This window comes from Papio anubis, chromosome 17 (assembly GCF_008728515.1).
Source record: "Papio anubis isolate 15944 chromosome 17, Panubis1.0, whole genome shotgun sequence".
Taxonomy (NCBI): Eukaryota; Metazoa; Chordata; class Mammalia; order Primates; family Cercopithecidae; genus Papio; species Papio anubis.
Window position 1 is genome coordinate 4898996 of NC_044992.1, and position 15311 is coordinate 4914306.

The 15311-nt window shown below is 43.6% G+C and overlaps 2 protein-coding genes and 1 long non-coding RNA gene across 6 annotated transcripts in view; 1 reads left to right on the forward strand and 2 right to left on the reverse strand.

Moving 5' to 3' along the window:
• RABEP1 (rabaptin, RAB GTPase binding effector protein 1) overlaps positions 1-10782 on the forward strand; it is a 115286-nt gene extending 104504 nt beyond the window's left edge. For both annotated transcript variants that reach the window (XM_003912174.3, XM_003912175.4), the window contains 5 exons: positions 2070-2259; positions 3124-3179; positions 5322-5420; positions 6341-6457; positions 8066-10782. In XM_003912174.3, coding sequence (XP_003912223.1) covers positions 2070-2259; positions 3124-3179; positions 5322-5420; positions 6341-6457; positions 8066-8167 — 564 coding nt within the window. In that variant the 3' untranslated portion in view covers positions 8168-10782. The remainder of the gene's footprint in view (positions 1-2069; positions 2260-3123; positions 3180-5321; positions 5421-6340; positions 6458-8065) is intronic.
• Positions 2000-5324, reverse strand: LOC110741574. Its single transcript, XR_002517945.2, has 2 exons — positions 4106-5324; positions 2000-3044 (listed from the first exon to the last, which is right to left on the reverse strand). It is a non-coding gene; the product is annotated as an uncharacterized LOC110741574 (long non-coding RNA).
• A 218-nt stretch (positions 10783-11000) lies between the features above and the next one.
• Positions 11001-15311, reverse strand: part of NUP88 (nucleoporin 88) — a 33801-nt gene continuing 29490 nt past the window's right edge. For 2 of the 3 annotated variants that reach the window (XM_031657300.1, XM_031657299.1), the window contains 7 exons: positions 13771-13929; positions 12744-12869; positions 12570-12635; positions 12351-12431; positions 11949-12075; positions 11680-11798; positions 11001-11241 (listed from right to left, as the gene is read on the reverse strand). In XM_031657300.1, coding sequence (XP_031513160.1) covers positions 11178-11241; positions 11680-11798; positions 11949-12075; positions 12351-12431; positions 12570-12635; positions 12744-12869; positions 13771-13929 — 742 coding nt within the window. In that variant the 3' untranslated portion in view covers positions 11001-11177. The remainder of the gene's footprint in view (positions 11242-11679; positions 11799-11948; positions 12076-12350; positions 12432-12569; positions 12636-12743; positions 12870-13770; positions 13930-15311) is intronic. The other variant, XM_031657301.1, reaches the window with a different exon arrangement.

The following is a 15311-nucleotide window of genomic DNA, read 5'->3' on the forward strand; positions in this document are numbered from 1 at the left end:
ATATTATCTGTCACCCAGGCTGGAGTGCAATGGCATGATCTCTGCTCACTGCAACCTCTGCCTCACGGGTTTAAACGATTCTCCTGCCTCAGCCTCCCCAGTAGCTGGAATAACAAGCGCCCACCACCACGCCTGGCTAATTTTTTGCATTTATAGTATAGACGGGGTTTCACCATGTTTGCCAGCCTGGTCTTGAGCTCCTGACCTCAAGTGAGCCACCATGCCCAGCCAAAGATGACACTTTTGGTCACTTACATTCTTCTGTGGTTGGGTAAACCTGGGCTACAAAACCGATTTCCCAGAGACATTCATAATTGTCTCCTGAACTTTAACCAAGCTTTATTTTTAATTTTTATTTTTTGAGACACAGTTTCATTCTGTCGCCCAGGCTGAAGTGCAATGGTGCAATCTTGGGTCACTGAAACCTCTGCTTACTGGGTTCAAGTGATTCTCCTGCCTCAGCCTCCCGAGTAGCTGGGATTACAGGCATGTGCCAGCACGCTGGGCTAATTTGTTTTTGTATTTTTATTTTTTATTTATTTTTTGAGAGGGAGTCTCGCTCTGTCACCCAGGCTGGAGTGCAGTGGAGCAACCTAGGCTCACTGCAACCTCCGTCTCCCAGGTTCAAGTGATTCTCCTGCCTCAGCCTCCCAAGTACTGGCACAACAGGCGCGTGCCACTGTGCCCAGCTAATTTTTAAAAATATTTTTTAGTAGAGATGGGGTTTCACCATATTGGCTAGGCTGGTCTTGAACTCCTGACCTCGTGATCTGCCCGTCTTGGCCTCCCAATGTGTTGGGATTACAGGGCATGAGCCACCATGCCCGGCCTTTTTTTGTATTTTTAGTAGAGATGGGGTTTTGCCATGTTGGCCAGGCTGGTCTCGAACTCCTGATCTCAAGTGATCTGCCTGCCTGGGCCTCTCAAAGTGCTGGGATTGCAGGCGTGAGCCACTGCCTGCTAGTCTAGATTTTAAAATGTTCCAGGAATCCAGGCCGGGCACAGTGACACTTGCCTGTAATCCCAGCACATTGGGAGGTTGAAGTGGGAGTTTTGCTTGAGCCCAGGAGTTTGAGACCAACCTGGGCAACATAGTGAGACCGTGTCTCTACAAAAAATAAGAAAATTAGCTGGGCACAGTGGCATGCATGTGCCTATAATCCTAGCTACTTGGGAGGCTGAGGCAGGAGGATGGTTTGAGCCCAGGAATTTCAGTCTGTGGTGAGATAGGATTATGCCATTGCACTCCGTACTCCAGTCTGGGTGACAGAGGAAGATCCTGTCTCAAGAAAAAAAAAGGTCCAAGAATTCTTGAAGAATGTAGTCAGTGTGTAAGCCTTGATTCTTGGACCTGCCTCAGTAATAAATCTTATGAAATTTTAAAAACTGTTGTTTTATATATATTGTTATCTGAAACTCCCGTTTTTACTTTAGAGTTGCTTTAGGATATAATTGAAAGACTTTCTAAAAGAAGACAGAACTAAAATTTAGGAAGAAAAACAAAACAAATTATGTACTGAATTTATTACAGAAAAACAGCTTACCACCTTCGAAAGCCATCTCTGCCATTATTTGCCTCTGGCCTAAGGTAGTACTTTGCCTGTGGTAGATGTTCAGTACATGTTTGAATGAATGAATAAGTAAGTAAGTAAACCTTATCCTCTTGGTTCACACTTGCTACTGAGTGGGAACTTGCTACTGAGTTTTGTCTTCATTTCCTAACGCCTCACAAATTTCTGCAAGTAATAGTAGAGGAGTCTAAGGTATTATTTCGATTGAATGGCATATTGTAAGTCACTTAACCTTTTTATTTTTCTGCTTATGAAACAGTTTTGAGGGAAGAGTATGTGGCTCAGAAGATACGACTTGGCCAGAAATGTCTTTTCTATAATATAATGAATGTTAACCTGACATGGCACCTGCCCTGAAGCTCTAAGTGGCTTAATGGTCAAAGTCTTAATTTTTGAACCATTAAAACAGCATCTGAGATTCTGGTTATAGAAAATCTTTAGCTTCTTTATTTCTTTTCACTCTCACAAACGCAATACTCATTTGTTTCTTGAATCCAGGCACTGCGGGAGATGGTATTAAAGTACCGCGAGGACATCATTAACGTGCGGACAGCAGCAGACCACGTAGAAGAAAAGCTGAAGGCCGAGATACTTTTCCTAAAGGAGCAGATCCAAGCAGAACAGTGTTTGAAAGAAAATCTTGAAGAAACTCTGCAGCTAGAAATAGAAAACTGCAAGGAGGAAATAGGTGAAGATGAAAGTGATGTAGTTTAGAGTCAGTAAAGAAAACTTCAGTAAAGAAGTAATACGTGGCCGTGGAGTCTGGAACCAGAGAAGCATAGGAAAAAATTTCGTACAGACTCAGTCCATTTTTTATAGATATTCTGATATATTCAGATTCTGAATATATATTCTGATATATTCAAATAATCAGAAATTCTGGTTATTTTAAAAACTTGTCTTTTTTTTTGAGATGGAGTTTCACTCTTGTTGCCCAGGCTGGAGTGCAGTGGTGAGATCTTGGCTCACTGCAACCTCTGCCTCCTGGGTTCAGGCAGTTCTGCATTCTGCTGCATCAGCATCCCAAGTAGCTGGGATTACAGGCGTGCACCACCACACCCAGCTAGTTTTGTATTTTTAGTAGAGACGGGTTTCTGCATGTTGGTTAAGCTGGTCTCGAACTCCCGATCTCAGGTGATCCGCCTGCCTCGGCCTTGCAAAGTGCTGGGATTACAGTTGTGAGCCACTGCGCCTGGCCGAAAACTCGTCTTTTTAGGAGTTCTGTGGCCTCTTTGGCAATTATTCATAAATAGGATTCTCAGTACTTGAACCCAGACCCAGGGGAATGTGATTCGATGGGTGGCGTTTCCCTGCAGAGACGTGATACGTGATCTAGAAGTAGTTTATGACACCGTGTCCGTTTGCATAGATCCTGCTTTTCCCTGCGCTGAATATGCTGATTGCTTGGTGATAATTTTGAGACAGCCCCCCAGAACCCATGTTCAGCATATATTTGAATCCTTCGGGGGTGTTCTAAAATTTTAAAGAAAAAAATGTTTATGCAAAATAATAGATGAATGCTAATACGTCTCATTTTTTTTTTTCCTTCTAGCTTCCATTTCTAGCCTAAAAGCTGAATTAGAAAGAATAAAAGTAGAAAAAGGACAGGTAAGACGTGAGTTTCAAATTAATTCTGTCAGCAACCGGTGGTTATTTATTGACTCCTACTATGGTAGACCCAACGAATAAAAAATAGTTAAGGCATGGGACCTGCCTTAAGGAACTTCTGTCTTGCGGGAAGAAAACCACGGGGGTAAGGGTGTGATGGTGACTTACTGAGAGTGCCCTGTGTGTCAGGCTGTGTAGAACTGGAGGAGGTAAGGCTAAGCTGTGACTGTGGCTTGGAGTTTCCAGTGTAGGGAGAAGATTGGCCAGGTATGGTCATAACATGTTATATGCTTAGAGGTACAGTAGAAATATGTATAAAAATGTTACAAACAAGAGATGATGTTTTCTAGCTGGCTTAGTCCTCTTAGACATCATCAGTACCTTTCATAGTAACCCCATTCAACTTCCTGACCTCACTGTTCCTTGATTTAGAGATTTTCACCTCCACCCTGCTCTCCCTTCTCACACACTGGGCTGCACTTTGCCCAACTGTGACATCTCACTGCAGCCTTAAATTCCTTGACCAGAATCTGCCATCCTTCCAGCTCTTCATCCTGCAGGCCTCTCCATCGGAGTACCTCATTCAGACCTCCACTTCTCTGAACTTCCCCTTGTATCCTGGTTTTAGCAGCTTCATGGCTTGCTTGCTTTCCCCTAGGTCGCATCTTACTGGCCTGCCTCTTCCCCTCATCTCCCACCACACCTGCCCCTACGGTCTTTCACTCCTTGTCCTGCTGCTGCCCTCACCTGACCACTGCCCAACCCTGGACTAGTCCTGCTGTCCCTAGCTGCTGATGCCACCAGACTTGGTGACACTGCCTGCTCGTGCTGCCAGATGGGCCTCCAGTGCTCCTCATGCAGCCTGCCATGTGTTCTAAGTTGCGTCTCCTCCATTCCTCACAGTGGCAGTTTCAGAGTCATCTCACCTCAGCCTCCTCACTCTCAGCAGATGCTGGCCTCACTCCTCAGGCGTCAGGCAGGGCCACCTTCAGCTCCTGGGCTCCTCAATTACAGGTTCTCCTTTTATTCCCAGCCTTCTCTTTTCCTTCAGAGAAAATGATGGCCTGCTTCTGAGCACAGTGTGTCACTGCATAGGTGCTTTGACTGAGTGTCTCCGGACTTCTCCAGACGTCCCCACACCGTGCTGGGCCTTGAACTTCTACCTCTGGACTGGTCTTTTCCATTATGCATGAACAGGCCCAGGTGTCTCCCATTCAGAAGGAAAAAGTCTTTGGATTGCACTCCTCTCTCAAGCTACCAATCTTTCTTCTTGCTTCTGTTGCCACAGTCTTGATCATGTCCACTGCCAGACTTCCCAGCCACCCCTCCACCCGCTGCAGTCTGCCTCCTGCCTCCACTTTGCTTCTGAGATTGCACGAGCAGAAATTACCAGCGCTTGAAATACATCTCATCCTTTCCATTCCAGCTGCCACTCTTTGAGTTCAGACTTCACTCTCACCTGGCTTATTTTAACAGCCTAACTTACTTCCCTGCCTCCAAAATTTGTCCCTAATTCATTTCCATATTGAAATCAAGGTGATACTTAAACATTACACTTGTTCGCATCTCAGTCTAGTGGAGAGCCCTCCAGTGGTTTCCTTTATTTACAGGATCAAGTCCGTATCCTTAGCCCAGCCAGAGCTCTCCTGCCTCACACTACCTCTCCGCCTCAGTGCCTGTGGCTCCCAATGTGCCATGCTATAGGCCAGCTGAACATGCCACCGTTCCTGCATGTGTTTTTAATGCGTGCCGTCCATTCCCTCTTACTGGAGTATCTCTTCCATCCTCTCCCCTTGTCACCCTTGTCTTTGCCCTGTAAAAATGTAGGAGTCAAATGTCATCTCCTCTAGGAAGTCCTTTGTAACTTTTCTGGCAGAATTAAATGCTGCTTCATTCATGCTTCCCACGTCTGTTTCCCCTGGTTTCTCCAGTTTGAGGCCTTAGAATACAGTAGGTGCCTAATAATGGTTAATGAAAGAATAGTTCAGGAAGAATACAGAGGGGATCCACAGAGCTGAAAGGGTGAGAGTATTCCCAGTGTAGCCTGAGTGTCTTGGTGTAATTCTCCGGGCTCTAGGCTCTTTTAGGCAGTGCACTGCGGGCCTGAGGGAGTTTCTGTCTCAGCTTTTTCTGTTTTCACAGTTGGAGTCCACATTAAGAGAGAAGTCTCAACAGCTTGAGAGTCTTCAGGAAATGAAGATCAGTTTGGAAGAGCAGTTAAAAAAAGAGACTGCTGCTAAGGTAGTATTTTCATTGGTCATTTAATTTTGAAAAGTAGGGCTAAGAAGGTAGGATCCCATCTTGCATGTTAAGAAAAAATATTGGTGCTTTGAAGTGTCACCTTTTAAAAAGTTGGCAAGACTGACAGCTTGTGAAAAGAAAAAAATTAAACGAATTGATCTATTCCAGCTGGGTTAAATCTTTTCTGCCAGGTCCGGAGGCCTGTGTCATGTCTAGCTTCCGATAGTAGGTAGGCAATCAGGGCCATTGACCAAGCCTGGGCACTGCCCAGTTAGAAGCAGCTTTGAAAATGTCATTCCATCTGACTGATGTATCAAATCCTAAGAGAGATGGCATCAAACCAGGTTTGCCGCCTACATTTTGATGAGTTCCGTTAGAATAAACGTGCATGTTGTGGGGGTAGTGAGCTGCGGGGTCAGACCTTAAAGCACAGACAGTGTTGTTGAACTGCTTGTTTTTAGAGGCTCCCACACATCCTGCTGAAGTTTTCTGTGAGAGAGATTGGGGATAGCTGGGGCTGCCTGGGGCGTAGTCACTAAGTTTCCTGGTGGGTGCTTGACTGTGGATGTTGTTAGAGGAAATCCTGTATGCATCCCTGTCGCTGTGACAGATTCTGATCTCAGCAACTGTTTTGATGATTGATTATTGTCACTGTCACCAGCTGCTGGGGGTGGGGGAGGGCAGCACTTTAATCCATTTCTTCCTCTGGCTTTTCACACCCAGTTCATCTTAGGACCTACAGCAAGCAGTCCAGATGGCTTGCACACTTGCCCTACAGATAAAGAGATTGGTCGTGTATAGGAGTATGATGGATATCCACCCACCTTGCTGCCCTAGTAGTTGGTAACTACAAGTTACTAGATTTCCTAAGTAATTCGGCCCTTTGGCATTAATCTTCATTCAAAACTTGTATTTTTTAGGCTACCGTTGAACAACTAATGTTTGAAGAGAAGAACAAAGCTCAGAGATTACAGACAGAATTAGATGTCAGTGAGCAAGTCCAGAGAGATTTTGTGAAGCTTTCACAGACCCTTCAGGTGAGGCGTTTGGGGAACCACATACAGAGCACGAAGGCAGTTTTGGGGGACAGAACCTTGCCAATCCCTGACTTGACCACTGGCAGTAGCTAGAGGTTTAGAGACTGGCTGCTCCTACCTCCACCCCAAATGTCTGCCTCATCATTCAGGCCAGAAACCTGGTGTGTTCTTCACACTTGGCCCATTTTTCTTTTTCTCTATACCTTGCCAATTTTGCCTCCTTATGAGTAAAGTATAAACTCCTTAGCATACTATGTAAGACTCTTCCCAACCAGGCCTACCCCTGTATTTTGCTCATCTCTCTGCCTTGTTTTACATTCTCATGTTTAACTGCTTGTGGTTCCTCGCCCACAGTGTGGTCTTCCGTCTGGTAAGCATCCTCCTCTCATCCCCTCCTGACTCCTTTCTTTCAAGGCTCAGCGTAGGTTTATCCATTCCATGGAGCCCTTCTAGGTCCCTGAGCTGGGCTTAAGTGCCCCCTCCCTCTGCCATGCTCCCTTGGGCACTCCATGAATGCCTGTAATGACAAAATGACATTTAGAATATTGTGCTAAGTTTTTTTTCCCAATGGAACTTCAGATTCTTTTTTTTTTTTTTTTTTTGAGCAGAGTCTTGCTCTGTCACCCAGGCTGGAGTGCAGTAGCTCACTGCAGCCTCTGCCTCTCGGGTTCCAGTGATTCTCCTGCCTCAGCCTCCTGGGTAGCTGGGATTACAGGCACACACTACCACACCCAGCTAATTTATGTATTTTTAGTAGAGACGGGGTTTCACCATGTTGGTCAGGCTGGTCTCAAACTCCTGACCTCAGGTGATCCACCCACCTCAGCCTCCCAAAGTGCTGGGATCACAGGTGTGAGCTGCCGCACCCAGCCTGGAACTGTGTATTCTTCAGGGTCCGGAGTCAGGTTTCATTTGTCTCCATAATCCCAACACATTATACTTTAAAATCCTAGTCTGGGCCAGGCATGGTGGCTCACGCCTGTAATCCCAGCACTTTGGGAGGCTGAGGTGGGTGGATCACCTGAGGTCAGGAGTTCGAGATCAGACTGACCAATATGGTGAAACCTCATCTCTACTAAAAATACAAAAATTAGCCGCGCATGGTAGTGGGTGCTTGTAATCCCAGCTACTCGGGAGGCTGAGACAGGAGAATTGCTTGAACTCGGGAGGTGGAGGTTGCAGTGAGCCGAGATGGTGCCACTGCAGTCCAGCTGGGGCGACAGAGCAAGACTCTGTCTGGAGGAAAAGAAAAAAAAAAAAAAAGCCGGGTGTGGTGGCAGGTGCCTGTAATCCCAGCTACTTGGGAGGCTGAGACACGAGAATCACTTGAACCCAGGAGGTGGAGGTTGTAGTGAGCCGAGATCACACCATTGCACTCTGGCCTGGGTGACGAGCAAAACTGTCTCAAAAAAAAAAAAAAAAAAAAATCCCAGTCTGTTACGCAATAGCTTTGGGGAATTATTTTAAAAATTTTAATTGTTCTTGTTGTCTCCCTTTGAAGTGACTGCTACTCTGGTGAGTTAATCTGCTGCATCTCAGCTAAACCAGTCACAGTTCAGCAAATCTAGGCAGGAGCCACCTGTACTTACCTCACCATTGTTTCTCCAGGTGCAGTTAGAGCGGATCCGGCAAGCAGACTCCTTGGAGAGAATCCGGGCAATTCTGAATGATACTAAACTGACAGACATTAACCAGCTTCCTGAGACATGACACCCTGATGGCAGGATTCCAGCCTGCACTTTGGGTTTTTAACTCATCTTTAGAGCAACATTAGTTATTATTTAACTCTTAACTGAAGAAAGAGAAGTCACAACAAAAGGAAGACTGGAGAAATGCTTGCTTCTAGAGGGAGAAGACTGTGCGGCACAGGAAACAGCAAACGGGGTGATCTGCAGCCCAGACCTTCAAATGCGAACACTGATAACGCCAGGCTTGATTCCAACAGGCGTGGGATCAGATTCGGCGATGGAAAAAGTGCTGTTTCCTTGCCTGCTTTCTCCAACATAGATTTTTGGAACACATTTCCCTACCCTAAAGCGACATCCCAGTAGTGTTTGGAATTTTCTGTTCATAGATATTGGAAGAGAATTTGCTTTATCTGTTGTCTAGAGCTCATCAGTAACAGTATTCAGTTAGCAGACAGAAGTGTAGTATGCTGTATGAATATTTTATATTAAAATATGAAGGTTTGGAGCAGGCCATTGGCTACTGACTGTATTTCCCTCACTCAGTACATTTTTGTTTCTCTTTTACCATTTTATCTTGCTTTGGAGGACCTTAAATGCTACTGAAACTTACCTGAGAACCATAGGACTGTGGCAAACAAAACCAATTCAGGAAGTGAATTAATGATGAGGATCTGAAAACTTGGCTAGGGCTATATATACTGGAAGCTGAAGGTTAAAGGAAAAGCACAAGAAACTTGGGAAGCACTTTCTCTGCATACTTAGATGATCTTCATGGGCCCATAGGTACCAGGATAAAGCCGAACTGGTACCATCTACTCTTTTGAAGTGTTTTAGTCTAGTTATTGGATCAGTGAAAAACATTAATAAAACAAGCTTTGTCTGAGAACCTCTAGTATACATTTATAAATCTGCTTATTTTTCAACTTGGATCATTAGGCTTACATACTACTTGTTTCAAATGTGTCAAATACAAAAATGGTAACTAGGTTGACAGACATTTTGTATTTTTCTTTTAAGTCCAGACCTGGAATGTAAGGGACAATGCTTATGGAGAGCCAGTTAGAATACTGATCAGTCTGGAAATCTGCCTTGCCATTTTACAAGCATTAGATTCCTTTCCTGTGTGAAGAAAGCCTCCGTGAAACAGGTCTTTGCCATAACTTTATGAAGTGCTACAGAAAGCACAAAGGATTGATTCACGTTCACCAATACCTGCTGAGAGTACTGTCCCAGGAAGATCCACTGGATGGATCATCATCCAGGAGGTTCAAAAGTAAAATGGTTTTCAGATCATTTTTGAGATTGGTTGCATAACAGTATGGTACCTGAAAGAAGGCTTCTGGGAGTTAGTGAACTAGGTAGATTGTTTTGTTCACATAAAGCCACCATCAACTTAAAGTGAATTGTCTGTTATAAATGAGGTCACTATGGACTTGCCCTAAAGATCTTTACTCCTGTACGTCTGTCTTCCATAGGACAAATGATAAGTACTACATACCTCATCTCTTGGGTTATTATTGTAGTCTTGCATTCATGATTATGAATTTAAAAATAAATATTAATTATGGAAATAGTACTAAAGGCTTGCCGCGCATGAAACATTATTTAAATTGGTTTGAAGTCCCTTTATAAAGAGTGCTATATGGTTTAGATAAAGGAAACATATAACTATTGAGTTACAGGGGATTTTATCAATTATAAAATGCAATCAATTTAAATTACGTAGGTTTAAGACTAGTCCCTTGGATAAGCCCCAAGCGAATTTGTCTTCAGATTATTAAAATTAGTGCTGCAAATCAGGGTGGGCAGTTCACAGCCTTTCTGAACTGACTGAACTAGAGCTTGCAGTGAAGTGTTCTGCTGAGACTGAGCACCTTACAGATATTTTTCTCCAGAAGACAGTACTGGGTAATAAAATCATCACAATTAGGGAATGGTTAGTGTTCTCTACTGTGACAAATGCAAACTGCTGAAATTCACTTTATTGAGAAAAATACTGTAGAAAAACCCAAACTGAGACTCTAAGTTTTGTTTAACAATGTGCTTCTGGTATGCAACAAACTACTGTGTCACTGTCCAGGTAGGAAACAATTCTTTCCACTGGGTTTTCAGCGTAAATGGGAACTGATTTAGAAGGCGAAAGAAAAGATCAGTTGGGTTGAGTGTTCCTGTGCTTATATTCAGTCTGTGCATACATGTTCTCATGCATGTCTAACCTGATTTACCTCTTACCTGTAACCTACCTTATCACGTGGCTTTTAATTGGCAGTCACTCAGCCATTTCTAAGCAGGTATAGTACTACCTTTCAGAACTCACATTGGCAAGTATAAAAAGATGAGTTAAGGCGAAGTGAGGACAGAATCACATTCTGCATACTAACCTATTTCTTTTTCTCTCCCTTTAAGGTGCTAAACCTGCACCTCATGTGCCCTCAGTAACAAGTGTTAGGAGGTAGAGCACAGCCTCACTCAGCTCTGGAAGGTAATACAGCCTGTGAGGAAGTGAGCCAGCAGTGGCCTTTGCAATTGTGGATCTTGAGCTCTGCTCTCAGCAGATTTCAGGTGTAACCATTTGTTAACTGTACTGAAGGTGTGTCCTTAAGAAGAAAGTGTTCACATTAAAAAAGCTGCTGCCGAGTACACTGTGTGGTCTTTTCCTTTGAATCCTAGGTTCTGTCCCTCTCAGAGTCATGTTTCTGGTGCTGCTACTTTAAAACACAGCTCACAGGAATACCTTGCTCAGATACGGAGAACACTCAACAGGCTCAGGGAGGTTCTGGCCGTGTGCAGTGTGAAATAACCCTGACTCCTTGCTGAACACAACTGTAGGCTTGAGTTATAAAGCACAATCCAAATTTTAAATAAAAACATTTATTCAATAATTATAAAACAAAATATTTAAAAAGATGAACAACCACACCAAAGGTCATCCAAAATGCCTTTTTATAAATTAGATAATGCTACCTGTTTTACAATATGGGTTTAAGCCTTCAGTGGTGTTCACTTCAGGTGTGAGTCAGCTCCTGGTGGTGTCAGAAGTTTACATGATTGCGGATATCATTGATTTGCTTCACCATTTCCCTTATGTGTTCACCCCTGTAAAATTGTAAAGTCACTCACTTTTGGAAATATAATAAACCACTTATATGGATTCTTAAGAATTCAAACTGGTAATGTTGAAATATCTAAGAACTGCTTTGCTAAAATTAACAGCTGAAGGTTTCAGATGGATAGCAATAGTGTTCACTGTTCATTTAAGGTGGCAAATGGTGCAAGTACTGGAAATACTTTTGAACATAATTACTGTAAAATACCTTTGGCCACACAACAAAATCATGTTACTAGAAGGTCATCACTTTCAATCCTCCCACCATAGTCATTTCTTAAGCCCCTACGTATCATGTGGCTCTCGTCCCAGTAATTACTTGACATGCAAATACCAAGATCCAGGTGTCTATTAAGACAGGTTGACTGTGGCATACTGTAAAGGAAAAACTCTCTCGCAGTAATAGCTGACTGGAAGTATTTACTTACTCCTCCTTCAGGATGGACTGAATGCACTTCCGCTGGTAGGCACTGAGAGTAATGGTGGGTTTTTGAAGACTCAACACCTTCTCCATCTTTCGCTGCTGATAGTCCTTTTTCATAGTAACCTTAAGTATCAAAGTAGATATTTTGGCAGTGGTTTGTCACACACATTTTATCTATTTGAATCTGTTCTTTTTACATTTTTGTAAAATTTTCTGTAGAATAAGTGCTTTAAGAAAAATTACCAAATTTAGCTAGTTTGGATCTATTCCTACCTGTTTGATGGCATTGCCCAAATGTCGAAGTTGATCAGGTATCAGCTGTAATTCTTTCTTCATGTCTCGCTCACTATCAGAGAGAACTGGGAGCTCAGAGTGAAAACTGTGAAGTACTTTTTTCATCCTTTAGAAAAGGCAAGCAAACATCTCAAGTTAAGGTCTCTGCTAATTAGGAGAAACATAATCACAAGCTCATAATTCATGAATCTGGTGTCTCTGAAGTAGGCCCCGTAAGAAGTGTTAGGGGAGAGCCTCATGTTTCCCCCAACATATTCTTCAGAGGAGAGGTAGGAGGATCAGTTCAATTTTGTAGGTATGTAAGCACCTGCCAATGCCCATTTTCTTAAATATCACTGTTAGTACCCGAGTAGGTAACTAAATGTTATACAGCCCACTGACCTGTTCATGATATCCTCTTGTTTTTCTTTAGCTTCCTCATATTTGTCAGCTAAACGCTCAGCCATTTCCCGCAGACTTTTCCTAATGATATAAGAAACAAGAGACTCTTGAGGTCCACACCTTGATGTTGAAACCAATTAATGTGGCTCAGCATCTTAGGGTAAGAATATGGTTCCAGTCCTACTGACCTATTGTTTTCTTCTTGTTTTTGACACTTACCTCTCCTCTCGACAATAATTGAGATCTTCTAGTTGTTTCTTTTTTTGGTCACATAATAATTTGACCCTTCAAGAACAAAAAGGAATAGAGTTTACTCAGAAGCCAGGTCTAGGCTATAACACAGCATCAGCTACCAGCCAGGGATCGATGGTTTGTGAGCACAGGACATCATACCTCCGCTGAATCTCCTCCTTGGCCAAGTCCTGTTTGAGAATGTACTGCTCTCTGAACACCTGGGTGGCTCTGCTGAGGAGCTGAAGGCATTCTTCAGGAGGAGGGGCTAGGTCCTTTTCAGAAGCTCTTAAAAACAAAGTTTCTACCTTTATTTTCCTTAGCTGAGTAAAACAACTGAAAATAGACTCAAGTCACAGGTGCTTTGTAAACTTTTTATATTTTTAATTTATTTCTTTGAAATGGAGTCTCGCTCTGTCACCCAGGCTGGAGTGCAGTGGTGCTATCTCGGCTCACTGCAACCTCCGCCTCCCAGGTTCAAGCGATTCTCCTGCCTCAGCCTCCCGAGTAGCTGGGATTACAGGTGTCCACCACCCCACCTGGCTAATTATTGCATTTTTAGTAGAGATGGGGTTTCACCGTGTTGGCCAAGCTGGTCTTCAACTCCTGACCTCAGGTGATCTGCCTGCCTCGGCCTCCCAAAGTGCTGGGATTACAGCTGTGAGCCACCGTGCCCGGCCTAACTTCTTTTGAGACAAAGTCTTGCTCTGTCGCCCAGGCTGGAGTGCAGTGGTGTGATCTCGGCTCACTGCAACCTCTGCCTCCCAGGTTCAAGTTATTCTCCTGCCTCAGCCTCCCAAGTAGCTGGGACTACAGGCACATGCCACCACACCCAGCTAAATTTTTTTTGTATTTTTAGTAGAGATGGGGTTTTGCTGTGTTAGCCAGGATAGTCTCGATCTCCTAACCTCGTGATCCGCCCATCTTGGCCTCCCAAAGTGCTGGGATTACAGGCGTGAGCCACCGCGCCTGGCCCAGCCTAACTTCTTTTTAAACACTTCCTGTTTATCATTCTCAGGTGCCACTTCCCCCCCGTTCCCCATTCACTAGCTGATTAAATATATCCAGTTTCTTCCAAATCCATCACAGTAAAAAGTGTATGAAACAGATGAGGACAGAAAGGATGCACAGTAATTATGAAGACAGAAGAGAACCCATTCATAAAACTGCTATGCCCAAGGTTGCATACTTCAAAAATGCTGGATTGGCAACACTACGTTGCAAAATGCTTCTAATATGCTTTTCAAAGGAATCTGGGGTTTCAGCCAGAACACGGAGGGGAGACTCTGCCACTTCAACATCTTCTCGAGTACAAAGAAGGGGAGGAGACGCTGGATGGACTGTACTTCTGCAAAATAGAGAAGTAAATTGAATTCTACCATGGAGCGATTTACTGTATTACAGGAAAGCAGAAACCACATTAATCCAGAACTTTCAGAATATAAAATAAGGTGTTACTTTTGTAAAAGTGCAAGAATGCATGTTTGCCACCTAGAAAAGGTCACTTTGGGAAGCTACACCCTTATTCTTCCAATGCCCCTAATTTGTCAAAGCATTTCTGACTGCCATTTCTGGTTCTTTTCTAAAAGATTAAGGCAGCACAAACACCTAGCATGCATTCTTGGCAAAGGACTTGAGAGCCAGTTTATAAGCCGGAGCCACAAACATAAATTACTTGTTAGGTTTAGAGTTGATCAAAACCAGTATTAAGCCAGGAAACTGCTGTGTATGTATACCACATTGGTTCTATATAATTTGATTTCTAAAAACTATTCACTCAAGTGCAAATACTCAAACTTCAGAAAGAGCTTAAAAGATCTCACAAACTTTAGCAGCATGGCAACTGATTTACTCTGAAGGCAACAATTCTAATGTGAATGTTTGGTTGGACATGGTGGCTCACACCTGTAATCCCAGCATTTTGGGAGGCTGAGGCAGGTGGACCACTTGAGGTCAGGCATTCGAGACCAGCCTGGCCAACGTGGTAAAACCCTGTCTCTACTAAAAATATAAAAATTAGCTGGGCGTGGTGGCACACATCTGTAATCTCAGCTACTTGGGTGGCTGAGGCATGAGAATCGCTTGAACCCAGGAGGCGGAGGTTGTAGTGAGCTGAGAACACATCACTGCACTCTAGCCTGGGTGACAGGGTGAGACCCTGTCTCAAAAAAAAAAAAGAAAAAAAAAAACTGAAAGTTTGTCAAATACCATTACTTTATAGACAACTTGTATTTCAGGGAGCTAGCAGAAATATGATCTGAAAGTATCCAGATAATTGGCTGGGCGCAGTGGCTCACACCTGTAATTCCAGCACTTCGAGAGGCCAAGGTGGGTGGATCACCCGAGGTCAGGAGTTCAAGACCAGCCTGGCCAACACGGCAAACCCTCATCTCCACTAAAAATATAAAAATTAGCTGGGTGTGGTGTGCGCCTGTAATCCCAGCTACTAGGGAGGCTGAGGCAGGAGAATCGCTTGAACCCGGGAGGCACAGGTTGCAGTGAGCCGAGATCATGCCACTGTACTCCAGCTTGGGCAACAGAGCAAGACTCCATCTCAAAAAAAAAAAAAAAAAAAAGTATCCAGGCAATTAATGTTTATTTTTTCTCTTTGGGATTTATATTTATTCTGAAATAAGCCAGTGTGACTAGGTTTTATTTTACTAAATGTACTGTGGGTGTTTAGGGGTGGGGGTGGTGTCTAGTGTTTGAAGCTCCAGTGACTTTTGTTTT